At 37.7% G+C, this 13,010-nt stretch overlaps 2 protein-coding genes across 2 annotated transcripts in view; both read left to right on the forward strand.

The window, feature by feature from the left end:
- The window catches only part of LOC135401976 (macrophage mannose receptor 1-like), a 33,785-nt gene extending 23,864 nt beyond the window's left edge, over positions 1-9,921 (forward strand). The window contains exons 22-30 of the mRNA XM_064634602.1: positions 3-199; positions 1,394-1,484; positions 2,854-3,086; positions 3,903-4,068; positions 5,668-5,820; positions 6,258-6,374; positions 6,574-6,735; positions 8,396-8,428; positions 9,059-9,921. Coding sequence (XP_064490672.1) covers positions 3-199; positions 1,394-1,484; positions 2,854-3,086; positions 3,903-4,068; positions 5,668-5,820; positions 6,258-6,374; positions 6,574-6,735; positions 8,396-8,428; positions 9,059-9,228 — 1,322 coding nt within the window. The 3' untranslated portion in view covers positions 9,229-9,921. The remainder of the gene's footprint in view (positions 1-2; positions 200-1,393; positions 1,485-2,853; positions 3,087-3,902; positions 4,069-5,667; positions 5,821-6,257; positions 6,375-6,573; positions 6,736-8,395; positions 8,429-9,058) is intronic.
- Positions 9,922-11,882: 1,961 nt separating this feature from the next.
- The window catches only part of LOC135401986 (macrophage mannose receptor 1-like), a 30,828-nt gene continuing 29,700 nt past the window's right edge, over positions 11,883-13,010 (forward strand). Inside the window, exon 1 of the mRNA XM_064634615.1 lies at positions 11,883-12,161. Coding sequence (XP_064490685.1) covers positions 12,074-12,161 — 88 coding nt within the window. The 5' untranslated portion in view covers positions 11,883-12,073. The remainder of the gene's footprint in view (positions 12,162-13,010) is intronic.

Consider the following 13,010-nt stretch of genomic DNA (forward strand, 5'->3'; position numbering starts at 1 on the left):
AGCTTTCCTCTTCTATCACTTGAAGGATGCCACAACTGATGTCTGGATTGGGTTGAACAACATCAACAAACAGTCCACATTTCTTTGGACGGATGGAAGCACTGTTTCCTACACCAACTGGGTTAATGGTGCCCCAGAACAGAAACAAAGCTACTTTGACTATTATGACTTTGAAAGATTGACAGATGTCACTGTGGAGGTACAGGAAATTTAAGTAACCTGTATATCTTAGGCAGCTAGATGATTTTCTAAAAGAGAAGTTACAGCAGCAATAACAAGATGCTGAAACAAGTTCTTTTGTAAGCAAAATGGGGCTTAGCAAATCGTCTGATAAAGATTCCAAATACACCCAAAATATTTGGCAATGGTTCTGAAGAAAAGGGGCTTCATGCCTTCCATCTGACCTGTTACAAAAGACCAGTTCTGTAAAAGAAGCTGGGAGAGGTTTACATTACATCAGTTCCCCCACAAGCTGCATTATCACAAATTTTAAAGTCACAACACCAAACACAGAAAAGTTATGATAAACCAAAATTAAGATTTTCATTCAACAATAATTTGTCTGTGTATATATCCCATTCCTGGCTAATGTGCTCTCACACTGCTTTACTAGTTTCTGATGGTACAAATTGATATATTCAATGAACTTACTATTTCTCTGCTGAAATTCAATCTCTTTTCCAAAGGAGAGAGTTTCTGAGGAAATGATTGGCAGCTAGACACCCAAGACTTTTAACATCTACCATCAGTCAACTTTCTGATGACTAAAACTTATTTCAAGCAGCATAAGGGAGAAACTTGGATTAAATGCTGAAAGACTGCCATGGCCAGACTTGAAATCAGGGGAGTAATAAAGGAAATATTGAAGCATTTAAACATAATGAAGTAAAGGAAATATTTGGTTGTTGCTAAAGATGTCTGATAGTCTTAACTTGATAATGACTACAAAACACCAGCAAAGAGTATCTGCTTTCTACAAGAGAGTGTGCTTCGATTAAATCCAGACTAGTACTTTTAATAATAGTTCTTATTTTGTTTTTCTCCAAGCAGATCTACATAATTGTAAATCAGAACTAAGAAGTTATATTATAGGTACCCTAGTCTTTTCTAAGTCATTAAAGGATTCTTAATAAAACTGGTAAGGTAGTTTTTAATTGACTTCTTTCAGACCTTGACTGGCACTGGTAAATGCCTGGTTCAAATTTAAGGGGTCACTAATAAATACCAGTTCAAGCTGTTTGGCAAAAACCTAGGAATTTTGAACTAATTACATAGGTGTTCAGTGAGCTTCTCTCCTCTCTGCTATTAGGTTTGCAGCAGCAGTATAAGAGCTTCAGCTCACCACCTCCTCATTGCCCTTTTAAATGCCTGTGTATCTTTCCCTCTCCTTCAGACAGATTGTGTGTTTGTCATGAAGTCAGATGGGAAATGGAGGGATGATAGCTGTGACAACGACAGAGGCTATATATGCCAGATGAATTCACGTGAGTTCTGTTCAACCCAGTCTCCTAACCAGAAAGAGTATCTTAGTTAGATAAGCTGAATAGATAAACCAATGTGATTTCTTCCAGCTTTGTCTCATTCTTTCAGAACTCTACCACTCTTAAGGCAGTACTATGTTTAGAGTATAATTTGTTCCACAGAAAGTGCTGAAGAGGAATCACTGTCTTAACAGGGGTTTTGTACCTAATTATGAATAATACTAGATAATAATAATAAATGAAAATGAATTTCTTCTCTTTGAAATATGACGGTTATAGGCATCCTGTTTAAGTGCATGTGCAAATCTGTGTTCTTACAGTGATCTTCCCATTCTCCTGGCTGTCTCTGAGCAGAGCACCTAATCCTCTCTTAATATTTCTACTGAATGCCATATGATGTCAATTAAAATGTACAGCTTCTTGAATGTGTCTTTATTGTAGAAGAATATTGTTATTTTTCTTACAACAAATGAGTAATGAGTGTTGACTTTCCTCCTCTAGAAATGTAATTATAAAAATCCCAGCTGTCCAATCATATAATGGGAGTAGAGAAGGCAAAGCACAGATAGCAGAACAGTTTTGCCAAACATTCTTTTCTCAAATTTATTACAGCTTCAGAAAAAATTATTCCCTGACCCCTCACTTCAATTAACTCCCGCAGCCTGTTCACTCTCAGCACAGATAACTTGCTTGTGAGAGGACCCCTTCCCTGCACAGCAAATGTATAGTTTTATGGAGGCATTTTTAATTTGCTTAATCTCAGTTACAGCTCTTCTGAATATACTTACGATCTCAAGGGTGGAAATATACATTGCCTGACTCAAACATGCAGGCAACATTCTGGTGCTCCTTACAGGCAGGCCAACAACTTGGAGTCAGTAATGAGTGGCGATCAATTAACATCAGGCATCAGCGTCTCAGGTTGAGACTGCAGAGTACAACAGCTAGTGACTTAAATGCCTTACCCTAAGTCCTCTCTACCAGTGATCTGAAATAGGTGTATACCCAGGCATCCAGATTTAGTCAAATATCTGAAAGCACAGAAGCTCAAATATCCAATTTAGGAGACAGTCTGGGCCAGTCAAATCATTAGCAAGCATACTCTCTACTTCATTTCATCTAGGATTTCACTCAGCTTATTACATTAATCAGTTTGATCCATGTTTTAAAAGTTTGGTTTGGATTGTTTTGTTAGGTTTTTTTGTTTTATTTTGTTTTGCTTTTTAATTTAGGTGTTTTGTTTTGTTTTATTCATGAGCTTAAATAAAGATTTTGACTTTTTGACTAGACCTTTTAACCAATTTTTTTTTTTTAGCTTCCATGATAGACAACAATATATTGTAAATTCATGCATTTAGTTTTTCTTCTGTAGTTCCCACAGAGCCTGAAGTACCAACAACAAACCCACCCTCTGGCTTTGCCCATTATGGTGGCAGTAGCTATTCAATCATTTCATCTGAAATGCAATGGGAAGAGGCCAGAAAAAATTGTCAAGACAAATCTGCAGAACTTGCCAGAATTTCAGATGCCTACATCCATTCATTCCTGTGGATCCAGATGTTGAAATATGGAAAACCCGTATGGATTGGTCTTCATAGCAATATGGTAAGTGCTAGATAGATGGGAGATGCGGGTGCTTGGTGAGCTCTCTTGCTCTTTATAGTCCTCTGGATGACCGGTCTATAACAGTGATTAAACAACTGTATCCTGCATGGCTTCACTGTGCAAATGCATAAAAATCTAGTGGTGCTGTTAGAGTTAGTCAAGGACTTTCAGCCACCAAATGGGTTGAAGAATCACAGAAAAGGTTACACAAGAAGCAAAGGATGAAAGTAGAAAGTTCTAGAAACAATAAAAGAAATCAAGGCGCAGACTGAGTCACAAACCAGAATGTGCAGCTGTCATAAAGTGACTGTTAGCTGTTCTGAAAGTCAAACTCCCTGCTATACAGAGGGCAACTTATAGCTATTATTATATTAATAAAAGTTATTATGAGTATTAGAGAGATATTTTAAAATTTAAGCTGGCTGTTTAATGTCAAGTAATCTTTATTCACCAAATAGCTCCCAGTTTTATTTTAAATAAAGCAGGGCAGAGGGGATGAATTCTCTGTAATTGCTTCTCTTGATATGGGATTTACTAAATGATCTAAGTTGGCCTCATCTGACTTTCTTGCCATGTTGTAAAAGTTTGTGTTACTGCAGAAAAACCCTCTCAAAAGCAATGCACTGTTCATATGTAGTTCTCGTATAACTCGGAGGGACCAGTGACATTGCTTAGAACAGTGACTCTGATTTAAAAAACCAGCATTTTTTGCTGAAAAAATCAAATGAACGTAGAATTTTATTTACACTATAACTATGTGTCAGAGCTTTTTATGTTAAAAAAATAAATATCTTACCAGAACTTCTTTGTTTTCAGACTGGTGGTTATTACAAATGGACCAATAACTGGAAAATCAGATACACGAAATGGGCAGCAGGGGAACCAAAGGAGAAAAATGCTTGTGTCTACCTGGATCTCGATGGTACTTGGAAAACAGCATCTTGCAATGAAAGCTACTCTTCAGTTTGCATGATATCAGATGGTAAGCAAAGGCATGTAACAATTTTAGAAACACACTCCTAATTCCACTAGTCTGCCTAATCCCAGAGACTTCACCCTAGCTCAAGCTAACCCTGCAGAGGAGTATGCTTCAGGGTAGCACCTACCTCCCTGCAGAATATGAATGTTTGTTATTGGATGATGAATGAATTAAGGCACAAGAAAGGCTCTGGTGCAATGGATATGGCTGCACTGCTTTCATGTAGTCATAACTGTTTCTGTAAGATGAAATTCTATCTTATTATAGAATTGTAGAATATGCTGAGTTGAAAGGGACCCATCAGGATCATTGAGTCTAAATCCTAGATCTGCACAGGACAACCCAAGAATCACACCATGTGCCTGAGAGTGTTGTCCAAACCCTTCTTGAACTCTGTCAGGCTTTGTGCCCTTTCCAGTGCCCAACCACCCTCTGGGTGAAAAACCTTTTCCTGGTATCTTACCTAAACATCCCCTGACTCAGCTTCATGATGTTTCTTCAAATCCTGTCACTAGTCACAAGAGTGAAGACATCAGTGCCTGCCCCTCTGCTTCCCCAGTGAGGTCTCCCCTCAGTCTCCTCCAGGCTGAACAAACCAAGTGACCTCAGCTGCTCCTCATAAGGTTTCCTCTCCAGACCCTTCACCATCCTTGTGGCCCTCCTTTAGATGCTCTCTAATAGCTTAATGTTTTTTTTTTTGCTCCTTCTGAGACGTGACCATAAATCACACAAGTCTGTGTGTGATATAAGTAAGTGCTGGGAATGTGCACTGACTATGTGGACTGCAGGAACTGGGAAAGTTCACACACAAGTGTCACTGAGCCAAAATACAGGCAAGAGTTTCACTTCCATTCACTAGTGCAGTGCTGATACAAGTGTAAGAGACTCGGGAATGTGAATGATATTTTAACTCTTTGCAGATGTATGCAGAGGCATGTTTGTTTCTAGATTTTGTAGAATTGTGTCATTTTCCCTCTAGGTTTTAAGGCTACGTAATATAGTCTGTTGCTGATGTGAGATTCATAATAGATTTTGCTACTTGAAAGTGACTTCTGAATTAAACTTTCTAGCCATACATTTGGTTTGCATATGCCATGCAAGAACCACAGATCCATCAAAGTGAATTGGAGTTGCACCCATGATCGGAAACAGTCTAATTTGGCAGAGGCATTCTCCACTGATAGCTTTTTTTTGTATAAAGTGACACATGCAGAGACCAGGCAGCCAAACACCATGAGGCTGTGGCATTAATGATTCATTAGCCTATAACAGCTTTCTATGTTGTGATAACACAAATTTGAGATCTACATCATCCCTCAGGGTTTGTGTTCCTCACAGTGTTGCCAAGGCAGTTAGTTAGATGTTGCAGGATGTAATTTGATTCCTTGTCCTAAGAAATGTGATTGGAGAAATAAGATATTTCGCATTTTTACTGCTTGGCTCTCCCCATTGTCTGAACTAGGGGAATGTAGGAAGAGTCAAGAGTATAGGTCCAGATAGCTAAAGCTGGGTGAGAGAAATCCCACTGTATTTACACGCTTATCATGGAATTATAGATGATTCATAATGCAATACTAATTTCATACCATATGACTTTTTTAGAGATGGCTCCTACTGATCCTGCTCAGCTGCCTGGAGACTGCTCTGAAGGAGATGAACTCCAGGCTTGGATCCCTTTCCGTGGTCACTGCTACTACTTTGAAGCATCAGCTGAGAGAAGCTGGGCACTGGCCTCCCTTGAGTGTGCTCAGTTAGGTGAGAGCCTTCATTATCAAATAATAAGATTTGTACAAAAGTTCACACAAAACTCATGTAAAAATATAAAAACATTGATTTAAAAAAATACATTTGAAATACTTATTTATCTACTAAGCTATTGTAAATCTGACACAATGAAAATAAACTGACACAAGTGACTTTGTGTGGCCTTCTGTCCTCTCAGGGGCTGCAGCTTTCCTGGGTGTAGACTTCCCCATCAGCTCCTGGCTTCTGGGCATCCTGGAGGCAGCTGTGAGGTGCTACAGCCACTGAGCACCTCCAGGTCACTGCCCTCTGAAAGGAGCAATGGAGAGACCAACAGTCTAGCATGCATAACACTGTTGAAAGCTACTGTTTGTACAGACTTGAAAGCGAAGGTCAGTCCAGTAGTTGCTCATGCAGGTTATGGTTATTTACCTGCTAATGCCTTTCAGATGCTACCTTGGTTTCAGTAGAAAACACGGATGAATCCAACTTTCTGATCCATGCAATTCAGCCACTTGGAAATAAAGAAGGAGGCTTCTGGATAGGACTTTACCAAAATGTGGATGGTAATGTCTAACTTTCAATATTTAGTGCTTTGCTAATATGAGAAAATTGAGGATTACTGTACTACAAAAAATGACATGGCTTTCTGCTGAAAAGTGTCCTGCTATAGATCTTTGAGTCAGTTGCTGAGCTGAGGAGTTAAAATATTAATGAGATAAATTGTAAGTTTTGGGTTTTTTTACTTCCTTTGTTTCTCTGTAGACCAGTGGTTGTGGCTAGATAATGCTGCACTGGACTTTGTTAACTGGAAGGAGAAAGAATTTGATGTGGAGCATCGGTGCGTTGAAATAACTGCACCATCTGGTTATTGGGACAACAGTGATTGCTCTTCTGAGAAAGGATTTATCTGCAAAAAACCCAAAGGTAAGTCCTCAGTGAGTCAGCCCTTAGTGACAGAGCAGATCTGTTTACTAGTAACTGTTACAGCCCTCCACCACGTGTCTGGAAGTAAATTCTGGAAGCTTTGTTTGGCATATCCCACTTCTCTGACCATTTGTAGTTGCCTGTTTTTGCAGACTGCAAGCTCTTTATATCACTGTCTGCATTCATATGGGAATAGGGTAACACCCTGTATGTACTCTAAGTTGAGAATGAGACTTTCAGAAACTCTAGAGTACCTAATAAAGGCATTGATATGGCATCACTCAAACACCTGTGCAAGGGTATGACTCTTGCAAGAACTATGTGTTGTAGCAGTTGTTATACTCTTGCAGGGAAGAATCACTGTGAATAATCAATTTTCCTCTTCCAGCTTGTTATTCTCAAAAGTGATATTACTACCCAATGTCACAAACTGGCTTCATGTTGGCCCTGGCTCAACAACCTATAAGTAAAGTTAAATAAGTAGTAATGCCTCAGGGATACTGAAAGGTCATCTGTATTGCAATAATTCCCTTCTAAATGAAAACTTCAAGTCAATACAGAAGCTGTCTTACCAACATTTCTGGAAAATTTCATGCAATACTGTATATGACAGACTAATATTCCGGAGGTAAAACACTCCATGTTATATTCCTAACTGGAGATTCAAAGGAAGTAATTGTCTGAAAGAAAGCACTATCATTGCATTCTCTTCAGTTAGGTGTTAAAAATCAATCTGTCTTACCTAAAAAATGGTAGGTTTAAATCTTTAAACCTTTCTACTTTCTTTTGTAGTAGCTGTGAGATCAGGTTTAATTCTCCAACTTTTGCATGTTGTATTGTCCCCATTAAATCATGAGGAACATCTCTGTCCTATGCCAAAATCTCATTTCCTGTGTAAAGGCCGTTTTAAGATTCCTTTATTCAGATGGAAAATTGAAAGGACCTGATTTCAATACTAAAGACATCTCAAGACACAGTAGTTCATGGAAAAATAACTGAAAATTTTGGGTTAGCGTTTACTCATTTTTCAATGCAGTTTTTAATTAGAAAAACAAACTGAAATGTCACCAAGAAACTGTCATATCCCATGCATTGTTAGTTTCTGTGCTTAAATCAGCACATGCCCATGGCAGTCAATTTGTCAATCCCTAGTAAAGATTTACTAAAAACATCCAAATTATATTCCATCATATCCCATCTTAGATAGTACTAAAATAATAAGGTCGCTTTAAAATCCATCCATTGAATCATAAGGTGCAGAATCCTGGTAGACATGCAGATATTCCTAAAATATGCCATGTAAAATTAATCTCCAGAGTGGTACATCATGTTCCTAGTACATTAATAGTTCAGGAAAAATGTGAAAAGGTATTTTTGAATGAACATAGAAAAGAGTCAGTATTTGAATGTTGGTAGATATAAAAACAATATAAAGTTTTAAAAGAATGAATATTAATAGTTTGGTAATGTTACGTAGGAAGGTAAAAACCTTAGCAATGTATTTTTTGCCTCATTTATGTTGCCTTTTATAGAAGCGATATATGTTATTAATGCAATGGTGTACTTCAGGGGGTTTTGTTCCTGTACTATTTTAGCAAAACAGTCAAATTTACGAATTCTAATAAAGTTTCATATAATTTCTCTCTGATATTCATTGAAGTTGAGCCAAGAAGGAGTCCTATACAGCAAAAAGGTAAGAGTTTTCATAAGAAAATTAACAAAAATCTAAATACAAGAATAGCTTGAGTTTTCCCAAATCATAGTCTTTTGGACAGTAAGTCCTACTGACAGGGATGCATGATTAGCAGTCATGCAGGGTAATTCCATGATGCCTTTTACATTCACAAGAGCTCTCAGATGTTCTTGGTCAACTGTACTGCTGCAGGGCTGATCCTGAGCTGACAACCTCAGCAGTGCCCCAGCTTGTGACTGAGAACAGCTACAGAGTGCTTTAACTAACCTGTTAAAAACTATGTAGATGTACACGCAAATTTCTTCCATAGGTATTATTGTAAATAATGTAACAGAAATATATTGTAAAACTAATTTCCAAATAATTAGCAACCCATATCCATCAAAAGCATACATTTTCATTAAATTCTTACAAGCATCCACTGCATGCATTGTATGTCACTGTAATCCAGATCTACTAAAACCATGTTAGCTTTAGGAACAGAGACCTGGCTACTGATCAGTGACAATTCAGGGCTCAGATTTACAGCCTTCAAGTTCAGACAGGAGAGCTGATCTTCTCCATGTTTTTCATGTTGTATGTGGAACAAAAATTACTATGGTCTCTCACAGTTATATGGATTCATTTCAGGCAAGGAAAAGAATGAAGAGACTCACTCACCTGTTCATGTCTCTGTTTGGTTGCTCATTTTCTTGGCTATTTTAACTCTCTTTGGAGCTGGCATGTCAGCCTATTTCTACAAAAGAAAAAGACAAAACCAACTATCAACACATCCTGGCAATGAGACATTATTAAAATGATGTGTCAGTGACTGAAGAATTGGTGAGAATGGGTCCTGTGACATGTACCAATTCAGAGAAGCGAGTTACTTGCTGAAACTAAAGGATATATCTGTTAAAAGTCTCTAGTGAGACCCTTAAATGAGATCTACTGTAATCTTAAACTAAATCCCTTTTCTCTTTTTGCACTAGCTGATTCTTTTGTATCATGCATATTTTACAAAATCAGAATTATGTATTGATGTTGTAATTTTTTAACAGTCAAGTTCTCAAGTGCCTTCTTAAAGACACTAATGCAAAAAAACTTGTAAAAAACAAATACATGAAAAAAGACTATAAAAGTCAACTAGAGAGAATGAATGTCCAGTGTGAATGCTATTTAGAACTGTATTCCCATGATTTTGTGGACACTGGCAAGAACTCAAAAATTGAATTCATTTTGCCCCACAAAATTCACTGCATCAGACCAGCCCTTTTATTGTTCCTTATGGCTGCATCCTATTACACTTACAAAACAGTGCTTCATATACTTATCTCAAATATCTTTGGGATAGAAAACCTTGTCATTTTCATTTTCTGAAAATACAGAGGAAAATACAGTACATGCTAGCAAAGGATATTAAGCTCAGGTGTAGGTTTTAACCTTTTTTTCAATCTGATAATATGATTGTTTTTATTATGTTCACTAATATGAATTAAAATACTCTCACCCTTGTTCTTGCTTTGTTAATTCTTTGAAATAAATAAATAAAATTTTTATTAGTATAATTTTCAGCTTCAGCATTCCCTGTGAATCCAGTGAGGGGAAAGGGGAAGGGAGGTGCTCCTGTCAGCGCAGTAACTCTTTTGTCAGTAACAAGGAGGGCTTCTCTCCCCACCACTTTGAATTCAGCTTGAATAAGCATCAAGTGGCCAATTTTAAATGTGAGAAAAGGGAAGTGAAAACTAAGGAATGAAACAGATGATTCTGTGCTAGGAATCTGCAAGACGACTAAGTTTAAGACGTCAGAAAAACAGTGGAAAGCAGTACAAAGTAGCTTTTAAGTGAGCTGCAAATACAATTCAGACACTAAACACTTTATGGGAAAGAGTAATTAACACATAGCCCCAAGAAACTTCTTGCCTTCCCCAGGTAGCACAGGGTCTACTGAGCAACCTGAAAATTTAAAAAACAAACAAACAAAAAAAAAGAAAGAAAGAAAGAAAGAAAGAAAGAAAAAGTAATGGAGATGCTTTTTTTACGCACTGAAATCCTGTTTTCTTGGTGTAAATGCAGACAAGAATGTAGCTCATTGGTGAGAACAGGTTACTGCACAAGTGTTATGCAGCACACAGGACACTGATCCCGAAGGGTTTGTAATCAGCATCAACCTGGTCGGTCATGTGAAAGGAGCAGCTCCGGATTCCTCTTTTAGCTCACCCCAGTGTCTGCACTAAACTCCCCCATCACTGTAGCCCTGGGGGGAATCGTCACAAGCACCCGTTTAAAGGAGAAGGGGGAAAAAACCAGGACCATATTGAGGCTGGCACTTTGCTCTTCAGGTATTTTCCTTGGGATCCCCTTTGTCAGAGCTATTTCATTTTGTTAAATCGAATGTATCTGAAATATGGCTACTCTTGCAAGCCTTCCTCACACTAAGCCCTCCCTGCCTGTCACCTGCAAATAGAATAGTTATTATTAAACAATTTATTCAATTCCTACTTTTCCTGTAATCTAGACTTTTTTCTTCCAGAAATTGTTTTTCTCTCTCACTACTTTCTACAGCCAAGTCAACAAATTTATCCAGTTCTTGCAACAATTTTCCCCAACACCTTAAAAATAAAGCCAAAGATAGTTGCTGCTCCTATGACATCTACTCTTCAGCTTCTATATATATATATCTCCCTACTGACTATTTCACTTCTCGATTTTATTTCGTTATCACAACTTCTTTTAATTTCACTTATATAAATAAACAGAAGGAACAGCAGGACCTATCTGCATGTGAACTTTTGCCAGTGTGGCTTTGCAACATAGTTGTACAAGAATTGCCATGCCAATATGAGTCTTCAGATAAGCACTTTGCTCACAGATTAAAAGGAGTTTTCCCAATATAGCTTGTGTTTGTCTTTGTCTTTGAACAGCCTCATTAGGAATTTCTCAGATAGATAAACACATCCTTTGGCTTGATAAAAGTATTAAAGTGTTCCAGGCAAAAGTTTCCCTTCTGTTATAGGGAGGCTTACCACCATCCTACAGCTTGAAGATAATTTCTTTCAGGTCTTTGACAAGCAGTTATGAACAGCCCAGCCCCAAACTGGGATCAAAACAATCAGTGTGACAGTGAAAAAATAGCAAATTTAGCCTCAAAGTGAGCAAGAACTCATAAAGCACTAAATACTGCAGATCCTGTAAAATTTGCTCTTTATTCTAGATATGTAGAGCTGTGACATTATAGCAACATACTGAATTACCAGGGTTTTATCTCCCTTTGTTTCTGAGATGTAAGGGTTAAATCAGAGACTGAGGTTTTTAATCATTTCACTGCAGGTTTCTTGTCACCAATTCTCAAGTTGCTTTTCCAGGTCTGTGCTGTGTAGCACCTCAACAACCTACCCGTATATAATACTAGCAATGTCACGGAAGAAGACAAATGTCACCACCTCCAGTTACAAGGACGGAGACTTTAGTTTTGGAAGGGACTCTCTTCAAAAAGAAGTGTTTACAATGTGCCCTAGAGTCATTTCAAAATACCATGTGACAGGACATTTCCTTATTTAGAGTACAGAGCTTTATCCAACAACCCTTTGGCACAGAGAAGGACCTGTTTCTATCCTCATTGAGAAGGATTTTTATTTATTGACAATTTTATAGTCCAACTTTTAGATGAATGAGAAGCAAGCTATCTTTGCAATGAGTTTCTCCAGGTTTCTAGTTTTTCTTTCCCTCATGCATGGTTCATTACAGTTATCAGGTAAGTTTCCCGTTGTTTTTGTGCTAAATAGATATGAAAATGATTTTTCTTGGGAAGCTTGACAGTTTTAATGCATAGATTTTTCATTTTGTACTTGTTATAAGATTTGATACATAATCTAAATAGTATATTGGGTATTATCCTGGCAGTTCTTGATTCACAGAATAAGAGGGGAGGAGTAGGGATGTTGGAGAAAATGGAAGTAATAAGAGCAGGATCTTTAAACTGGAATTTCTTTCTGTAGAAATATTCAATCAGATGGCACTGTGGGATGGCAAGGAGAGATGAGGAAGCAGGGAGCTTTTTCTGTTTACCCTCTCATCACACCTCTCATTGGTGCAGTAAACAATCAAGGGGTTTTAGAGCCATGTTTTCATGATAGCTGTGTAAGTTTCTCTTTCTGCCCCACGACATGAGGTCTGAGAAGGAAGATCTGACTCCTCCCCTCTACTCTGACCAAATTAGAAGAATAGCTCTAGTCTGAAGATGTATAACACTCTTTGGTTATAGCTATAGAGAGACATGGTAAAGCACTAATGTATGTAGAACTGAGTGAAGGAATGAGATTTTGTGAATTTGAGACTGAGAGCGTATATCAGAAATGTCAGGATAAAAGAACAATCCCATGATACTCTGATAGTTTAAAAATATGAAGCACTGTTAACCTTAAAGAATCTGAGTTCAGGGTGAATATGCAAGACCTCTCAAGTGCAGAAATGTTACAACTGAAATTTTTACTGTGTAAATATGCTCATGACTACCTGATCTGTATTCTCTCTGATCAGCTATCATTTTCCTTTAAACAGTTAATGAATAGATGTGGTAATAGATTGAGCCATGCAGAAAACA

Source organism: Pseudopipra pipra, chromosome 1 (assembly GCF_036250125.1).
Source record: "Pseudopipra pipra isolate bDixPip1 chromosome 1, bDixPip1.hap1, whole genome shotgun sequence".
NCBI classification, from domain to species: domain Eukaryota; kingdom Metazoa; phylum Chordata; class Aves; order Passeriformes; family Pipridae; genus Pseudopipra; species Pseudopipra pipra.